Source organism: Harpegnathos saltator, unplaced genomic scaffold (genome assembly GCF_003227715.2).
Source record: "Harpegnathos saltator strain DR-91 unplaced genomic scaffold, Hsal_v8.6 scaffold672, whole genome shotgun sequence".
Classification (NCBI taxonomy): Eukaryota; Metazoa; Arthropoda; class Insecta; order Hymenoptera; family Formicidae; genus Harpegnathos; species Harpegnathos saltator.
In genome coordinates, this window is record NW_020230507.1 from 427,794 (window position 1) to 446,228 (window position 18,435).

The 18,435-nt window shown below is 50.2% G+C and overlaps 1 protein-coding gene across 2 annotated transcripts in view; it reads left to right on the forward strand.

The window, feature by feature from the left end:
* The window catches only part of so (SIX homeobox 1 protein sine oculis), a 37,034-nt gene extending 19,204 nt beyond the window's left edge, over window positions 1-17,830 (forward strand). For both annotated transcript variants that reach the window (XM_025305082.1, XM_011142028.3), the window contains exons 4-5: window positions 12,130-12,592; window positions 13,103-17,830. In XM_025305082.1, the coding sequence (XP_025160867.1) occupies window positions 12,130-12,592; window positions 13,103-13,387 (748 nt within the window). In that variant the 3' untranslated portion in view covers window positions 13,388-17,830. The remainder of the gene's footprint in view (window positions 1-12,129; window positions 12,593-13,102) is intronic.
* Window positions 17,831-18,435: the final 605 nt, after the last annotated feature.

Sequence of the window (18,435 nt, forward strand, 5' to 3'; positions counted from 1 at the left end):
CGGGGCAGGGAGGAGGGTTAAAAATAATCGAAGCGCCGGGTTTTCTCGCCAACTGGAAGGGACGACGGCGTGCTCTCTCTCTCCCTCTCTCTCTCTCTCTCTCTCTCTCTCTCTCTCTCCACCGGATGTGGCGGCAGACAGATGGGGAACGCAGTCAACGTCGGCGGCGGCGTTGGCGGCGGAGTCGCGAGGGCGTAACGGCCGGCGGGGGTGGTCGCGGTATAAGGGTTAGACAGGGGGGTGGCTGCGCCAATATTGACTCCTTCTGAAAAGCGGAGACTCCGCCGGTGACACAAAGAGGGTGGCGCTACTTTACCTCGCCCTTCGTGTACACCCGGTACACCCTGCGCGCCGTACCTTCGACATGGCGTCTGACCGGCTGACTTTGGCTCCACTTTTGCACCCGTCGCCGTTTATATATAACCGCGCTCGAGGGTTCAATTAATTCGCCCGCAGAGAGAGAGAGAGAGAGAGAGAGAGAGAGACGTCTAAGTCGAAGGTATATCCAGACGTCACGGAGCTAATGAAATCTTCGCGGAAAGTCGGACATCTATTCGTAATGTCACGTCATCGTGGCAGATTGACATGTGCAGTAAAAGAGATTGCTTTATGTCGCTGTAAACAGAAGTTCTGTCCGCGTTGCCGTAGATTCGTGTGCTTCGAAGAGACAAATGACGCTTCTCTCTCTCTCTCTCTCTCTCTCCCGTTGCCAAGTGGCGAAATTATAAATTCAATTTAATAACGCGAGCAATACACGATACGATATGCACGAACCATCGTATCAATCGGTCGCTTCAGTTTCACGCTGAATCATGCAGAATTTTCGCCGTGGAACATATTTTTCAGTGCACTAATCGAAGCCCGTGCGTCCTCGCGCTTCATTTATATTCGATAGAATTTTGTTCCCATGGAGAGCGCGCGCGTGTACGCGGGTATATAAATCGGCGAACGTGCCTCTCGCTTCTCGACGTCGATGTAAAAGTAATCTTCGTTACATATGTATTCAATAAATGACGATTCACCGGGGGCAAAATCGATGGGGCATATTGACGTATGTTCCCGGGCCTCGGTTATTCGCGAGCGCGGATCTTACCGCAGGCTGCGTGTCCTAAAGAGGAACAGACGAGAAGAGAGAACGCGCGCGCGCGCGTGTCTCCTTGTCGACGTCGGCTTCTCGCGAGGCGGTCGCGCACGAATTTTCGCGCGGATAAAGATGCTTTCGGGTCAAGCGGAAGGAGACACTCGTTCAGATCGTAGCGCCGACGTGGCCCCGAAATAGCCGCGAATACTGGTACCATTCCCTGGTTTACGGTTACAGCGGCCACGGTGTCTGGGCAGCGCGCTGCCCGTGTCTGAAACCAGAGAACCCATTTCAACGGCGTGTCGTAGCCGCCACGGCCGTATCCGCTTCCGAGTTCTGGATTGCAAATGTCAAATCCTCCGCGTTGATTAATCCCCCTGCGAGACGCATTATGTCGCAATTAGCGCGACGGATCGCGTGGATTTGCGCCGAAAGCAAGGAAGAGACAGAGGAGACGCGCGCGCTCCACTTGGAAAGCCGAGCCTGCTCCTCTCCGCCGGGCATCTCTCGCGAGATATATTAAACTCTCGCCGATTACTTTGTTGTTAGCCACCGGCGGCAATGTTCGACGATCTTCGCGAATTCGCGTCCTCTCCTCCGGATTTTCCGCCCCGCTTGGTTGGTCCCGCTCGCTTCAGCCGACCTAAATCCGTCACCGTGGCGCTCCTCGCCGCGGCGCGGCGGATCGCTTGCATTCGTTTATATTTCCGCGAGTCTCGACATCGCGTTGTGCAACCAGACAGGTTGCTCTCGGGAGCGAGCGCGCGCGAGGAGAGACAGACGACCTGCTCTCAAGGAAATCGTTCAGACGTCGCGCAATTTTCCACGCGTCACTTCCGCGTCATATTCGCAATGCGGGAATTGGGCGCGGCTCAACCGCGTCGTCAAGGTCGGCCCGGCACTTGGCTTATGCAATTTTCACGACGCCGAGACGCGCGCGTATTTTCTCGAGGCCGCTTATTTTTCCCGCGAGTCTCGGGCTGCTCTCCGCGAGCAAAACATTTCGTCGAGACTCGTCGTTCCCGCCGAATTGATCGCGTCGCGTGCTCTCTTCGTCCTTCGGAAAACTTCTCCACCTTTCTTCTGTCCTCCGGGACAGAAGGGAGCAAGAGAGAGAGAGCGCGACCGGCAGCAAGAAAACTCTCTCTCTCTCTCTCTCTCTCTCTCTCACATACTTTCTCACAACTCGCGGCTCGTACCACTTTCGAAAATGTCAGCTTCGATTACCACCGCCATGTGTTACTAATTATCGTACTTCCTCAAGTCGTCGCTTCTTGCCATCTCGCGAAGAGAGCTACATCGTGAAAGTGGCTCGCGCTATGTTCCCCTTCACCGTGCCCCTCCTCTCACCTCCAAAGGGAGCCTCGTACGCGTGTGCGTGCGTATGTGTGCGTGTGCGCACACCACAGGGTACACTCGCACGCGCGCGTTGCATTCTGGGAATGCGTGCATGAATGAATGCCCCTCTGTCCCCCACGGTTCCGAATAAGAAGAAGAGGAAGAGCCGGCTGGGACGGTGGAGGGAATACGGAGGGCACGGACGGCTCGTTCTTTTTCAACGTTAGCGAGGACGAGGCGGGCCCTTTCGGCCCTTACGTGCCCACATGTGGACCCTTCCCGCGAGCTGTCAGATTTGACGTGGTCTTCTTCAAAGCGGTTTTCACCGAGAGCGCGGACCCCTAGCCCGCCTTTTTTCGTCCCCCAAAAATGGCTGAGACGATTCAGCATGGCTGTACACGCCTTTTCTTCCTCTTTCTCCCTTTCTCTCTCTCTCTCTCTCTCTCTCTCTCTCTCTCTCTCTCTCTCGCTCTCTCTCGCTCTCTCTCGCTCTTCCTATCTCGCTTGTTTTCCCTTTTTTCCCCGGGGCGAGAGGCCAGCGGGAGAGCATTGCGCATTCAGTGGCGCCTTTCAATCTCAGACGAATCCTTTGTGGCGGCTGCGGTTGGGCGTTCATCCTCTTCGATCGACGCGAGCGCGCGAGCGTGTCTCTCGCGGCTCGGAAGGTAGAAAAGAATGTTCCTAATAGTACAGAAAGAGAGTCGTGTAGGCGTGGCTAGTTTGCTGGCCGGGAGGGGAGGTACAGGAGCGGCTGTAAATTGGACAAATCGATGTGTCAAACGACCAGCAAATATCGCGCGCGCGCGAGCCGCTAATAAACCAATATAAACAGCTTCGCAGGACCGGGCCGGAAGACGTCGACGCGGCTTCTTGGAGCGCGGCACGAGCGCCTCGCGGAGATATTTCAGGTCAAGGACACGCGTTGGGTGTCCCTCGGGCGCTCCTTCCGGGATTAAATCCGGGATTTTTTTCACGCGCCCAGGTCCCGATGAAGCATGCGGCGGATTGACGAGAGACGATGACAGAGATCCGCTCGCTCGCTTGTGGACGCGCACGCGGTATGCCGAGAAACTACCGCGGCGAACCGCGCGCGTCGCCCGGCAGGTACGGCGTAATCCGGATTAAAGAATCCTGAAACACCGAAAGCGTTTTAACACCACGAGATGTAGCCGCGCGCGCGCGCGCGAGTGAGCGAGCAAGCAAACGAACGAACAAACGCCGAGAGCGCGAGAGGGGACGCCTCCTACCTGCGAGGGGGAGGGGGGGGGATCTCGTCGATCCGTCGTAAATAACGACGCGACTCTGATAGATCTATGGAAAACAGCACGTTGGACCGGCCACCGAGCCGCGACCACCACGGTCGCCCCCTGGTCGCGCCAGTGTGCGTGACAAAACGACGAGAGGAAAGCGAATGAACGGGCTTTTATTTTGATCAGTCAGTCCCGACACCGCGCGCGCGCGCGAAGACCGGTGTTCCTTCTAATACGGACGCGGGCGGTCCCACGGGATCCGTAAAAAAGCGTAGTGCGCAGTTCCCTATCGATCTATTGGATGACCGGCTCGTCTTTTCTCGCGTGCAGACGTCGATTAGCCCCTTAACTGACTGAGAAATATCCGCGGAAGAAAAGATATGTGCGCCATCATGATTCGTTGATTCCTCGATCACCTTTCACCTTATTCTCTGAATAATATTCTCTGATTGCGTGCCCGTAATTTCGTAATTTTATTATTTTTCTTTCCGCGGGTGTATTGGGTATTGAACTTGATTTTAAAGGATTTTTTTGTGTAGATGAACGTTTATTTCGAAACGAAGTGATAAGTACGTGTTATTCAAAGAATTGTCCATCGTTGGCTGCAACTTTCTAAGTAAGAGGCGGAAGAACGACTCGTCTTTTGTGGTTGTCCATGAATCGAGCTATTTTTTTATATCTTCTAAAGAACTGAAGTGCTGGGCAGAAAGGTGATTCCGCATGGATCGAAACAAGTGGAAATCAGAAGGAGGCAGCTCTAGCGTTTCCTTCACCGATTTAGCGACATGTGGCCGAGCGTTGTCATGCTGGAAAATCACTTTGTCGTGTCACTTTTGGCGTATTCTGGTCGTTTTTCTTGCAGTTCTCGGTTCAGCTGTCCTAGTTGTTGTCGATAACGGTCCCCAGTAATGGTTTCGCCAGGTTTTAGCAGCTCATAATAGACCACCACACCCTTCTGATCCCACCAAATACCGAGCATCACCTTCGAGCGATGGATAAGTGGAAAAAATCTCCACTTTTGAATCGTCTAAACCAGTTCTACTCACCAAGTACTCCCAAGTTGAGATCGATGGAGCATCATAATCCCCATAAGCTCCGGACATCAAACCAAGACACTTTCAGCTGCCGATCTTTTCAAATGGAAACAAAAAAACTAACGCTTCCCGCAAATTGCGTTTCGTTGGCACCAAACTCGACATACTGAATGCGCAAAAAAAAATATGTTATTTACACTTCGACCGAGTGAAATATCCTGATTCTTAAAGCCTAATGACAGGGCTTTCGCACGAAGTTGACTTCAGTACGGGCCGATGCCATTAGGCGCTCATTGCGCCATCTCTTGCAAATCCTTTAAAATTAAGTTAACCCATTCTTTCTGTTCCCCATTATGTTAAGCCATTAACAGCTAAGGGGTGAAATGCGCGAGGCGGAGCATGCTGTCTCCTCTCCGCGAGCGCGTCAACACTCGGCCAACATTGATCGTCGAATCAATACCGCCGGTGTGAATTTTCATCCGACGAGAAGCGGGACACGTGCGTGCGGTGTGGCCGCGTCTCGCGAAAATTTCTAGTACCGACAGGGGATCGCAACGCGCGCGACACCCTGTGCCGAGAAGAATTACGCACTCGGGGGGAGAGAGCGAGTGACTCGCGAACACGGCGACGGCGGTTCGCGTCGTCGCCCCGCGCGCAGCGACTCTCCTCCTCTCCTTTGTCGCTGGCGGAATCAAGCTTTCGCTTATTGCGAACATTTAGCGGTGATTTACGAGTTATCCATTAACCCCGGGATTAAACGCGCATCTTAGGCGCGCCCGCGCGAAATTGGCACCGTTCTCCCGGCTCCCGGCCCGCTCGGCGAGTCGCAATGCGCTGGTTCCTGAATCGAGTTTAGGCGGACTTTCGCGAGGCGAACGCGTACGATCACGGTGGCACGGAGATCTTCCTCTCTCTGGCGGGCCGCCGCGCATTCCGCAGCCCGTCGAATTATGTCAAAGTCTAACGAGTCAAACGGCACCACGACGCGCGCCATTTGTTCTCGGAATGAGTCCCGCCGCGCCGACGAGCGCGACCGTAACTCTGTCTGCCCCCGCTGCCCCTTCGAGTCTCGTAAACGGCGATCTCCCGCGTGTAACAATTCTGCGACGCGAGAGGGAAACATATTTCCATCACTGTCACTGGCCCGCTCAAGTCCGTGGTGGCTGAGTGGGTGCTTCGGACACGACGGAGCCGGGCGCCTCGCGCGGTATCAATTGTTCCTGCACCTGCGGAAATCTGGCCTCGGTCGATCTGTCCTCGGGGAAATGATCCCCGCGTTTGTTTTCGCACTCGCGTCGTCGCACTCGGCGAATTCGCGCGGCGAATAAACTCTTCCGCGTTTACGACGTCGTCGGAAGCTGAATCTATCGCGCGCCTCCGGACATTTAAGTAAAAGTTTACGTTCAAGTAGGATCCCGTATGTGCCGCGTTCTGCCGTTTACGAGCCTTCACGAAATCGTCAAGCACGCCTCCTTCGCCGTGCTTTGCTGTGCTTTGCTGTGCCCCTCCGGCCGTCGACGCGCGTGATAGAACGCAAGCTTGCGATGGATTAATGCGAGCCCGTGCATTTCCGTGTATATCCGTCACTCCCGACGCGACGCGAGAAATTCGCCCGACGGACTTCACAGAAGCCGTGAAGTCCGTCCGGCAGGTAAGACAGCAGAAAAGAGAGAGAGGAGAGAGAGAGAGAGCGAGAAAGCGAGCCGTGGTTTACAAACTGAAGCTGGCACGCTGTGTACACGGTACGCTGCCTCCCATTATTTTAGGCCGTGGAAACTCTCCTGCCTCCTATCTGCTTATGGAATCAGCTGCCAGCAACTTCCTCGACGCGCTCACCTGCCGAGAGAGAGAGAGAGAGAGAGAGAGAGAGAGAGAGAGAGAGAGAGAGAGCGGATGGACCCTCAGCGTCGGCCTCGGCCGTTGGCCCTCGTCGGGAAAATCCGCCGTTTTCTCATCGAGACCCCGCGCGAGCTCGGCTCGAAGGGCCGACAAACGAGCTGGCCGATTTTCAATTTGCTCTGCGGGCCTTTCGAGTTTGCCTTTCTGCCTTCTTCAGGGAGTTGAGTAATCTCTCGGGGGCTTCTTCGCCGCTCCTTCGGGGCGAAACGCGCACCGGTTGTGTCGGATTCTCCGCACATTCCGAGAAATCGCTTTATAATATCGTAATAAGTGGTCCCCCTCCCCTCCTCCCGCTTTCCTTCGCAGTTTCTCTCACCATCTTTCTCCGATCGCGTCGAATCGCACTGTTGAAGATTCATTTAGGTTATGTTCGTCGATAGACTCGTCGTTTCCGAACTTAATTTAATGTATCGATTACATCTTTTAATGAAATTAGATATGAAATACCGCGAGGCACAGATTTTAAGGTTTCATCAGAAATTTGAAACGGAACGTTAATAACTTAGAATCTTGCCTCGTCGCGCCTTCGTATCAGGATCTTATTCGTGATGTGCTCTAATCGCGTCGGCTCGCAAAATGTTCAGTAAATATATAGAAAAGGGTACACCTCACCGATTGGTTTTCATTTTGAAATATGTTGTAAAGGATGAAATTCTGAGTGACTTTTCCTAATACAATTATACGCGGGGGTCGTTTATACTTTCTGAGATACTTGACTTTAAAGTTTTATAATTGTACGTTGAAGTATATCTGAAGTAGACAAGCATTTTTCATTCACTTTAAATATAGGAAACAGTACATATAAGCGGGGGGGGGGGGGCTCCGTCCCTCCCCAAACAAATTCTAACCTAACTTATTACATCTTTATATATTTTTGGACATTGTTGAAAAAAGTTCTCTCTTAAGATCTATCACCTGGCTCAACTTAATTTATTATAATATCTGCATATAATTAGGTGTTGTGGCTTTTAAGGATTAACTGTTTGGATTGTACTGTAAATAACGTCAGCTTATAATATCTGGAATTTAATTCCAGGATAATCAAAATTCCAAAACTTAAAAATCAAATCATCTCGGAAACTATAAGCGACCCCCATATAGTTGTATCAGGAAGTCATTCAGAATTTCATCCTTTCTTAACATGTTTCAAAATGAAGAAAACCGGTGAGGTGTACCCCTTTCTATATATATTTACCTCTACTTCAAATATACTTCAACGTACAATTATATAAAGCTTTAAAGTCAAATATCTCAGAAACTATAAGCGACCCCCGTATAATTGTATCAGGAAAAGTCACTCAGAATTTCATCCTTTATAACATACTTCAAAATGGAAGAAAAAGTCGATGAAGTGTACCCTTTTCCATATATTTACCAAATGTTTCACGCGTGCTCGTCGTGCATTGCAGGAAAAGCGCTCACTGTCGCGAGCGCTACTGACACCCGGCGAAACGCCAAAAGGAGGAGGAGGAGGACGAGCATCCACTCGCACTCTGACCTCGCAGGCTCGTTTCCACAAGACGGTATCGTACGCGCGGGCCGGAATAAAGTGCGCGACATCGCAGGGGCGACAGAGCCGATATAATCCGATTTTACGACGAGGCCCCGGCGTGTGTGGAGAGAGAGAGAGAGAGAGAGAGAGAGAGAGAGAGAGAGAGAGAGAGAGAGAGAGAGAGAGAGAGAGAGAAAGGGGGGGAGGAGGAGATGGTATCGGGCCCCGCGTGGCCAGGTCCCAGGCGATATAAACTTAGACGCGAATTAGTGGTGTCGCGATAGCATCTCATTTCGTGGCGCGAGCGTGCGATCGGGAATTTATCGAGAAATTAAATTAGGAATTATGCTAATACACCCAGCGCCCTATATAGACGGCACCTCACCGAAGTCGACCGCCGTGAATGAGCGGCGGCGCGGTTTCCCCGCGCTTTATTTATGCGTTATTTGCGCCGCCCAATTAAAAGCGCCTCTCATAAGTGCGGCGCACGACGCAATTTGCTGACGCGACGGCGGCTGCATCACGGCCGTGCTCCTCACCCCCCGCCCCCCGATTCCGTCCTCGGATTCGTGCGACTCGAATTCGAAAGAGCTGTACGGTTGATTCAGGCGGGGCATAAGTTGCGAGACAAATCGCTCCTCCGAGATGTACGAGAAGAGCGATGATAATAATAATTACTGAGATTACGCAATTATCGAGAACAGAGGGATGATAAATAGCGTGTAATGCGTGCAAACGAGATAGATTCGCCGCGGTTTAATTGCGGCTTTTCAATGACGTGTAACCAACCGTCGGCTCGAAGTCGTTGATCCCGATTTTATAGCACGGACAGGCGTGTCGGTTTTAGCGCGAGGTAGATAATGATCGGCGAAGGCGCGGCTGGTTTTATTAATCGGCGGGTTCGTAAATAAGATTTACTTCGAAATTCCGTGGCGGCCGGGCGAGATCGATTCGCCCGCTTTTCGTGAGACAACTTTTCGTGAGACTCGCGTGGAAGAACGTCCGCGCACAGATAGAATCTCTCTCTCTCTCTCTTCGCATTCCCGACATTTTTTATAACCCTTGACGCGCTGATCTCTCGTCGCGAGCGACGTGTCAGTACGAACGGAATGCGTAAAATCGGGAAAGTCTGCCTTGTCATTTTGATTTATCGCGCGAACATACGACGCGCGCGGTTAAAAAGCACTGCGTTCGGACGTTAGAGTTACCACTACTCCGTGAAATACTACTCCGTGTATATAATTATCGTATTCGCTAATATATTTCAACATAAATGTCCACCGCCGGTCTTCTTTTGTTTCATTTCTCTGGAATATTTTTATCTTGTTTTACGTCTTTTTTTCTTTTTTCTTTTTTATAACGGTTCTCAAAATATAAAATTTTGCTTTAGTTATTGCTCTATATCTATTGTATTATATTGTTGCGATACCGATTGCGACGTTCTTATTTAAAAAAAGGAAAAATAAACCAATTAACGATCACCAGTTAACATCATTGTGACGTGTGTGATTGTTATATACATTATATGCATCCTTTTTCCCGCGTGAGCTTTGCGATAAGAATCTCCCAGGACAAGAAAATACCTTATTAAATTTAGCGCATTGATGCTTATCGTTGTGAGGAACCGAAAGAAACAACGGAGAGAGGTGGAGTGATTTAAGAGACTCGCGCGAAGATACCGAGATGACAAATTGCACGGAGATAATTATTAATTATTTTCCTCGGAGTTGGATCGTCGAAGCTCGCGATGTGTTTAAAAAATCTACACACGCGCGCGTCTCGCATTCTCTCTCTCTCTCTTTCTCTCTTTCTCTTTCTCTCTCCCTCCTCGATTCCACGCGGTCGCCGAGATACGGGGGAGTGAACGAGTGAGGGAGAAAAAGAAAGAAAAACGTCGATCCCGGAGACGCGGAGTAGATGTCACGGAGAGACGTGGCTTCGAAATAAATGTCTCCTGCACGCGATGAGTCACAAATCCTAATGAAAATAATAATGCCCGAAAGATTCCGTTCTTTCGTGGTCGCGCGGTGCAACGCGGATAAATTTACTGCGCGATCTACGGACGGATAAGGCATACCTGGGGACACCTTCGTCCGGTTATAGGTTCCAGCATGTAACGGGTGGTACGAAAAAGATCAATACGATAGACTCGGCTCCACGTCGTTCGGTGGGTCTTATCTTTACGAGACAATGCAGAAACCGCTACGCCCCGACTAATTAGAAATGGCGTCTCTTTCTCGGACGGGAAGGGAAGGGGAGGAGAAGAAGCGGCCTGTCGAAACAAGTGTAACGTAGACGTGACTGTTGTAAACATCATCGATATGTAACCGGCGATGCCAAGAACGAAGACCGACCGACGCGAAGGATCTCGGTCCGCCGAGTCGCGTCGGGAATTTCGCGCGAGAACGCAAAACCTGGTGTGTCGATTAGTCGAGAATTCGAAGCATCTCCTGCGAATAATATCGCCGCCAAAGTGTGCATATAATTTCGGTGGGTCCAACCCAATTTCGGTGTTTCCGTTCCACCAAGAATCTCGTCGAGAGACTCTGTGTGTGTGTGTGTGTGTGTGTGTTGTGCGTGCGTCACAAGTACGCGTTCGCATCGCTTTCGAGCAGCTCCAGGTCTTTCCTCTACTTTGTCTGCTCTAGATTATACGTAATTGAAATGTCTCAGGACGCCCTTCCTCGGGGACGCGCGCACGTATCGCGACGGAAGCGTTGTCGATATCGAACTACCTCGTGTCCGAAGAAGCACCCACGACGGCCCGGATGCCGGATCCGCCGCTCCCTTATCACTCCGCCGGTTTCTCCCTCGTGCGCAAAGACCGGTTCTCGAAAACACCCCGTAGACAAGTGTCGCAGCACTTGCCTTGAACAGTGCGGTATCGTCGGCCTGGCGTCTAAACGACTTGTAAAACAAGCGCTTAACGATTGCTGGTACCTGGAGGAGATAGAGAAAGAGGGAAGGAAAGGTGGAAAAGGTAAAGAGCGAGCGAGCGAGCGCGCGCGTGAGGTGGACGAAGGGGGGCTCGATCGGGCCCGTGGGTCCCACGTGCTTCGAGGAGGTCCAGCCCGCTAAATTGAGTTTACGAGACGCCGGAGAGCGTCTCTCTCTCTCTCTCTCTCTCTCGCCTTCTCCTCTCTTTTATCCGTCTGTCTTTTTCCCCTCTTTTCTGCGCGCCTCTCTCTCTCTCTCTCTCTCTCTCTCTCTCTCTCTCTCTCAATCTTGAAAGCCTTACCCTACCTCTTTCCCTCCCCCCTCTCCCCCCTCTTCTTGCCCGCCCTCCGTGCGCGCTCGGTGCCCGCCCTTAATTCACAAGTACGGGAGAGGCAGGATATACCCTCTTCTCGGTACTTTACGCGCCGGTACTGGTATTATCTTAGACGATATTATTTCGATTCCCCGCCGCCTCGCCGATCGGCGTCGCCGGTTTATCGCGGGACGCTGCTTAACGCGACGCTCGCGCTTTGCACCGTTTGCGTGCGCCTGCCTCTCTGCCTGCGGATGCAATTAAATCGCGCCCCCGGGATGTCTTTATAATAGGATGACGAAGAGCGCGCGTCTAATGGGGGGAGGGGGGGTGGACGGGGGATCGACGAGCGGCGCGTATTAATATTCGCGTCGCTTTAATGACGCGAGTTAATGCGCACCAGGCGTTCCGGTGAGACGGAACTTCGTCTTGAGACAGTCGGACGTTTGACACTCGACGTCTCGAGGCTGTGAGCGTGCTTCTCAATCAATGCGTTCTTTCACTTCGCGATACTTCTTTCGCGTCGGGCCAACTATCGGGCTCCTCGGCAACGAAATTCGGCAACGAAGGAGGAGGGTGTGCGCTCGGCCAATGGCGAATGATAATAACGATGCGCAATTAGCATAACAATTTGTTCAGAACCGGCTGGCTTCCAGCTTTCCGCTTGTTTCGCGCGTTACGCGCGTGTAACGTAAATCTCCGGCGAAAGGAACGAGCGGGTGTGTGTCTCCGCTTTCTCTCTGCCCCTTTTTCTCTCAAGTGCGAACGTCGCTTGGCGGTTTCAGTGGCCAGAGGGAGGATAAGGCCCACGGCGGGGGTCTCGGGGACTCCAGCAGCGAGAGCGGCGACGAGACCAAGCGGCAGTCCAGCCAACAGCAGCAACAGCAGCAACAACAGCCACCGTCTTCCTGCGCTGTTCAACAGCAACAACAGCAGCAACAGATGGTGGACCACCAGCAAACCTCCGGCATGTACCAGCTTCCGCCTCCGGTCTCGGTGTCGAGTCCGCACTCGTATCACCAGGGTCACGGCTCGAGCCTGAGCCACCCGCACATGCAGCACCACGACACGAGCAGCGAAAGCGGCGACGATAAGAGGAACCTCCATCATCAGCTGCAGCATCATCTTCAGGTCGGCGCTCACGGCACCCACGGTCTGGTCCATCCCACCGCCACCTTACCACCACCACCGCCCAGTTGCGCCCAGCAGAAGAGTCAGTTGGATTACATGCAGTACTACAGTCCGCAGGTTAGACTACCTAGGTTTGACGAGTGTCTTTATTTCTCGACATCAGAGCTGTCCGCCATTTAATTTCATTTAATTCTTTTTGTCGTATTTCGATCGTGTAGAGACTACAAGATGAGACGTAGGGCTCTTTCGTGTCCTGTTGTTGTTGTGTTCCTTGAGAATGAGGAACCCCCATTGTCTATAGTTTCGGTTTACGATGACGGGCATGTGAGAAATTGCGTTGCGTTACGGGCGCGTAAAGATTCAAGGGTACGAAATCTTTAGAAAAAGGTACCCCACAGGCATCGAAAGAGGGAGAGAAAGCGAGCGGAAAAAATCTGAAAGTACCAACGACTGCTGCAGGCTCGCGCGCGATCTCGTTGAGGCGCGAAGAAAGGCGCACGAGCGCGAAAGCCCAACAAGCGCGCACATGTCTCTCTCTCTCCCTCGTACCGACAGACACGTCTGTGCCTTCTCGCGACACGTCGAGACAGATCGAAGGAGTACGAAGATCGGCATTTTCTGTCGCAGGACTACCTGATCGGCACGCCGACCTCCGCAGATCTGCAGAAGTCCTTGCCGCACACGGCGACGTCGATGCAGATGGGCGCGATCGCGCCGTCCATGGGCGGCTTGAGCCCGATGGGTCCGTCAACGATGCTGTCCAACACCATGCAGGGCGTCAACAGCATGAACACCATGTCGATGAACGGCATGGGCATGGGCGCTTACCAGAGCATGGGCTCGATGGGGATGTCCACGACGCACGCGACTTACCACAGCGGCCTCGTGCTGGGCGAGTACCATTCCTTGTGACCTTGGGCCCCAAGCACTCAGAGCAAGCGAAGCCAGGAGAAGACTTAATGGATGCATCCGGCGAGCGACGCGCGAGACCGATCGATCAAGGTACTCGAACGACTTGCTGGCCCGCGGATCGCCAAGGGAGCTTGTCGTCACCGAGTGGGGGAGAGATGAGAAACGATTCGTCGATATTATTCGCGGGACTAGTTTGGGATTTTGGTGCGAAATTAGCGAGACGGCGAAACCGTTCAAGGACGATCAAGCGGGAAATCGCGCGACTGCGACGAACGGTGTGTGTCTCACAGACTCGGCCCGGTGCCACGATAACGCGGCTTTCCTCGAAATCAAAAGCATCTCCTGTGACGCGACATACCGATGCTTCCTTTGGCGATCCGGTGATATTCGGATAAGTGGAGAGGCAAGCTCCCCGTCGGATCCGCCACGGGACTCTCCTCTCGGTAGGTGTTTCGAAGCGTATGATGAGCGTCGAACAGCCGTGTCTGTCAACAATCTCGTCGCGACCGCCCCAGCATTCGTAGAGACCTTTCAATTTCCTAAAGAGATCACTCGGCATTCGAATAGAAATCCAATCGTTTTACCATTGCAGAGGACCGCCGTCAAGATGAGTTTCTTTTTTTTTCTTTTCTCTTCTTTTCTTTTCTTTTCTTTTCTTTTCTTTCTTTTCTTCTGTTAATCATATTTAACACGTTCACTGCTCGTAGGATTTTATTTACCTATGTTATATGCTAACGAATAATTTCATACAAAATTTGTGCAACCAGCGCGAAAAGAATAACGGCAAATTCAAAGGACACCACGGACAATTTTATTTCAGGTCTTAACTTACATGCCGAAACCGCATGCAAACGTTTGCAATCAGCGCTGAGATTTCGTATTGCCGCGCTTAAATGCTAATTCGAGTCACACGCGTATCGCAAAAGTTCGTGCCGACTCGGATTCGAGATACGTGTAGCGAACGTCGTTAATGCGAATTTGTTCTTTTCTGTTGGATTGAGTTTGCTCTGGTTGATTGAGTAATACTTTCAAACGGGATTTTTTCGGTTATTCGTTCACGCGAGATTTCACGCGATTAATTTCTAGTCAAAAAGTGCTTTCGATCCATCTGCGAAAATTCCTCAGCCGCTTTCCCACGGAAAGCTAACAACTCACCCCGCGAAGAATCCATCGAGAAGCGGTGTCAAAGGATGCCGAGGCGGCGATGACGTTCCCGAACGAACGAAATAGCAAAAGACATATTAGCATTTTTCTTTCCCAGTTCGCGGCGAGCCGGGCCAGAACCGGCTTGTGTTTGCCACTACTATTTCCATAAAGTAAACAACGAGCGAAAAATCCCGTCAGCTTTTCTGTCCCGTCATCGTACTTGGCGCCGTACTCTTTTTTTCCATTTCCCTGCCCGAGCGGAATAAATTGCACGACAAAGCGCGCTATCTCTTTCTTCTTTCTCCCGTTGTTCTTTTATTTTCTTTTTTTCTACGCAAAGTACACGCGCAGAGTGCAAGTGAATGACTGCTCGCTATACTCTCCCCCATTTCACAGATTTGACCCATTCGCTAATTAATTAATTACCCGTAACCAATCGTGCTCCTCCTAAAACATACGCTTTTGTGTTTTTTTTTGTCCTGTATGTACATATGTAGATAATATACACACGCATTCGGCATACTATTAAGTTAATCTCGTCCTTGTTCGCTGCCTACCGAGATTTTCCAAATTTCTATTAATAATTCAGACTTGTACCGACACTTCGATCGCATTTTCTTGTTTTCTTTTTTTTTTTTTATTCAGCTAAAGGATATAGTAATAGCCAGAGAGAAACGTAGTAATTCTAAATTACAATTCTAAATTGAAGAACCCCCTCACTCTCTCTGTATTCGCTCACATTTCGTAGATAGATGTGAGAGAATAATTATTATTTCAAAAATCATTATCGTGTGTGAATATCGCTAATCACGTGAGGAATAATTATTATCGGCGAAAAATTTGACACGAAATTGATTGAAAATAGCTTGATGAGAGATTGAAATTCTCGGGTAATCCCAGTAGACAGTGAACGCTGTCGCAGCATAAGGTAGCGCGTAAGTTATCATTTATTCGCAGTTCGCAGTCTGTAAATAAATATATCTAAAAATAGTGAGTGAGAGAGAGAGAGAGAGAGAGAGAGAGAGAGAGAGAGAGAGAGAGTGTGTGTGTGTACATGTGTGCGAAAGAGACAGAATGCAAGGGAAGGAAAAGGAAAGAAAGATTGCACGCGGGAGTATAACAAAGAGACAGAAAAGTCGAGGTAACGAGATGAATCGCTATTTTATTGTTTCTCCGCCGAGGAGAGAATACTCTTATTTATTCGCGTCTTCCTTATTTTTCTCTTCTTACGACGAATAGACGAGATCGCGAGTATCCGCTAATCGCAAACACCAAATGCTATTTTATTTGATCTAATCGCGGCGTACAACGTGTCATCGTGTCGCGAGCGACACGCACTGAGGAATGGAGATTATTATTGAGACCGTGTAGTCGCATCTTCATCGAGCGAATTGGTGGCGCTTACATTCATCTCTAATGTCGACTTTCCACTCCTGGGGTATCTCGCGCGCGCAGATGTCTTGAATATTCCGTTAGCTGCGACATTGCCTTGTAGATTGTTATCTCGGGTGTCGGAGGAGAGAAAGGATTTCCCTTACGGGAGAGAGAGGTCCTCGGGACGAAACAGGGTAAGGGGAGAGGAATGTGATGTGGAGGGAAAAGGAGAAAGAGAGAGAGAGAGAGAGAGAGAGAGAGAGAGAGAGAGAGAGAGAGAGAGAGAGAGGGAGGGAGGGATGATGTGGAAAATAATAAATACCTTTGACCTGTATGTATGTGTGTGTATGTGGCAGAACAGACTACGGCGTTACTTTTATTTTACATCTTCCACACTCGTCGCGTATACTCCGTTGATCCTCGCAGAAATAATTATGCCCAAAGCTGCATCGAGATATTTATTCGACACACTCGCAGGTATCGCATTGCGCGTATTACGATAAAGTATATTAACGACTCATGAAAGACAGAATCGCTTCTTTTTTTTTTTTTTTCTAGGAAAATATCTCTCTCAACGAAGATATCGTGCGAGAAGTGAATACACACACACACACACACACACATACACGATAACAATAGTTCTATCACTATGATACATACACGTTTTTGTGCTCATTGTTCTACGACAGAATCGAGTATCATTTTTCTTTTTTCTTTTTCTGTTTTTCCGAAGAAAATCCATGTCGGGGTGTTTTTAATTTATATAGAAGCAGTATTGCGCGTCACAGAACACAGAGAGTCGGTCTTTAGAAGCTCAAACTTAAGCCAATCTCATTAGGGGTCGTACGTTTTATTAAATTACGTTAGATGTAAGGATCGATCGAAATCGGCTGTCGATTGTGTAAATCACGGAACGAGCCTACTTAGCTTCCAGCCGCTCGGTCTCACGTTCTCATAGAGTACACGGGAATATTTTTACCCGAGTCTTTTCTCTTTAGTTTTTTTTTTACATTCGAGCAACAAGCACATTTACTTTTTATATTCATCGCAATTTATGAGCAGTTTTTGCGTTTCAGTTCTATGCGACCAGCGCTGAGGCCAACATCGTTTTTATTTCCTCGCGTTTACACACAACCGTGGTGCACAAAAACAAAAGGCAGCTCCCGAGCGATTGTACGATTTTTCTTCTTTTTTCCACCTTCCGCGGAAGTGTCGCACACTCTTCTTTAAATTTCATCGTTATTTTCCGCCATTACTCTCGAGACTCGCGCTCGCTAAGCTTTAGTCGTGATCTATGCTTAGAAGAAGAGAAACTATACTTAAAACAATTTTGTACGAAACGAACGCTGCGATTCGACCAAAGCTAAAGAATTAATTTTTACGAATAGTACGTTAATCGTAACGACTCTTGCACAAATTATGCACTCGCACGCAACCCGCGCATACGAGAAAGAGAGAGAACGAGAGAGAGAAAGCGAGAGAGAGAGGGAGGGGGAGAGAAAAGGAAGGTTAGAAGCATTGAAGAAGCGAATGAATGAAAGGAGAACGCGTCGCAAGGACGATTATTATTAATGAACATCAAATGGGTTCTCTCCGGTTCTCATTCGTGTGTTTTAGCGGACAAGCCCAACGTTGCACAACTAACTAAGGAAACGAATTGCCGAAAGAGCGAGACAGTGAGTGTGGATGCATGAGCGCGTGTGTGTCATGTAAGCGGGCGATTCGTGTGATAGAGAGAAAGTATGTGTGTGTGTGTGTGTGTGTGTGTGTGTGTGTGTGTGCGTGTGACGGTGTATGCGTGTGTGAGAGTGCACGTGAGAGCTAGAAAGAATGAGAAGAGAGACGACGAAGCGCAAGTAGCTATAAGAGATCACGATGTACGATCGAACTGTAATCGAGTAAAGTTGATGTTATTTAAAGTAATAACACGCAAAACATTATCCACATCCGCACGCACACAAGCCCTATCACAGTATCATCTCCATGGTTTCTCTTTGACGTTTCCTTTTGGCTGTCAGCCGGGTGGATTGGAAGGCGGTAAGTAGCAGCGCCGAGCATGCGTCGGCAGTTTTCTTTTTATCTTTTTTAAGGAACCAACTGCAGGGCCAAAAAATTCCAGTTGAAGAGTCCAGATAAATTTCGATGTCTTCTTCGTAGCGTAAGAAAGAACGCCTCGCCGCGATGCGAAGGCGCAACGTGACCGCACCACGTGCCGTAAGAAAAGCGAAAATAGAGGAGCGAAAGACGAGAAAATCTCCGACGGGAAACAAAAGGCGAGGATAATTGATCGAGCTTATCTGTTGACGCTCTTAACCGGCCTGAACGAATCTCTCGTCGGTCGGAGAAACGATTACAGCCGGCCTAGTGAAAATTCCTCCGGGGGATTATTTTTCTAAGGTCACAGGGGCACGGTTGAAAGCGAGAGAGAGAGAGTGAGAGGGGAGGGGGGAGGGGGGAAAGCGTTCTCGTAACCGAAAGGCGCAAGAGTTCGATGTGAAAAAGGCAAGTGTGTGGATCGCTTTCCCCTC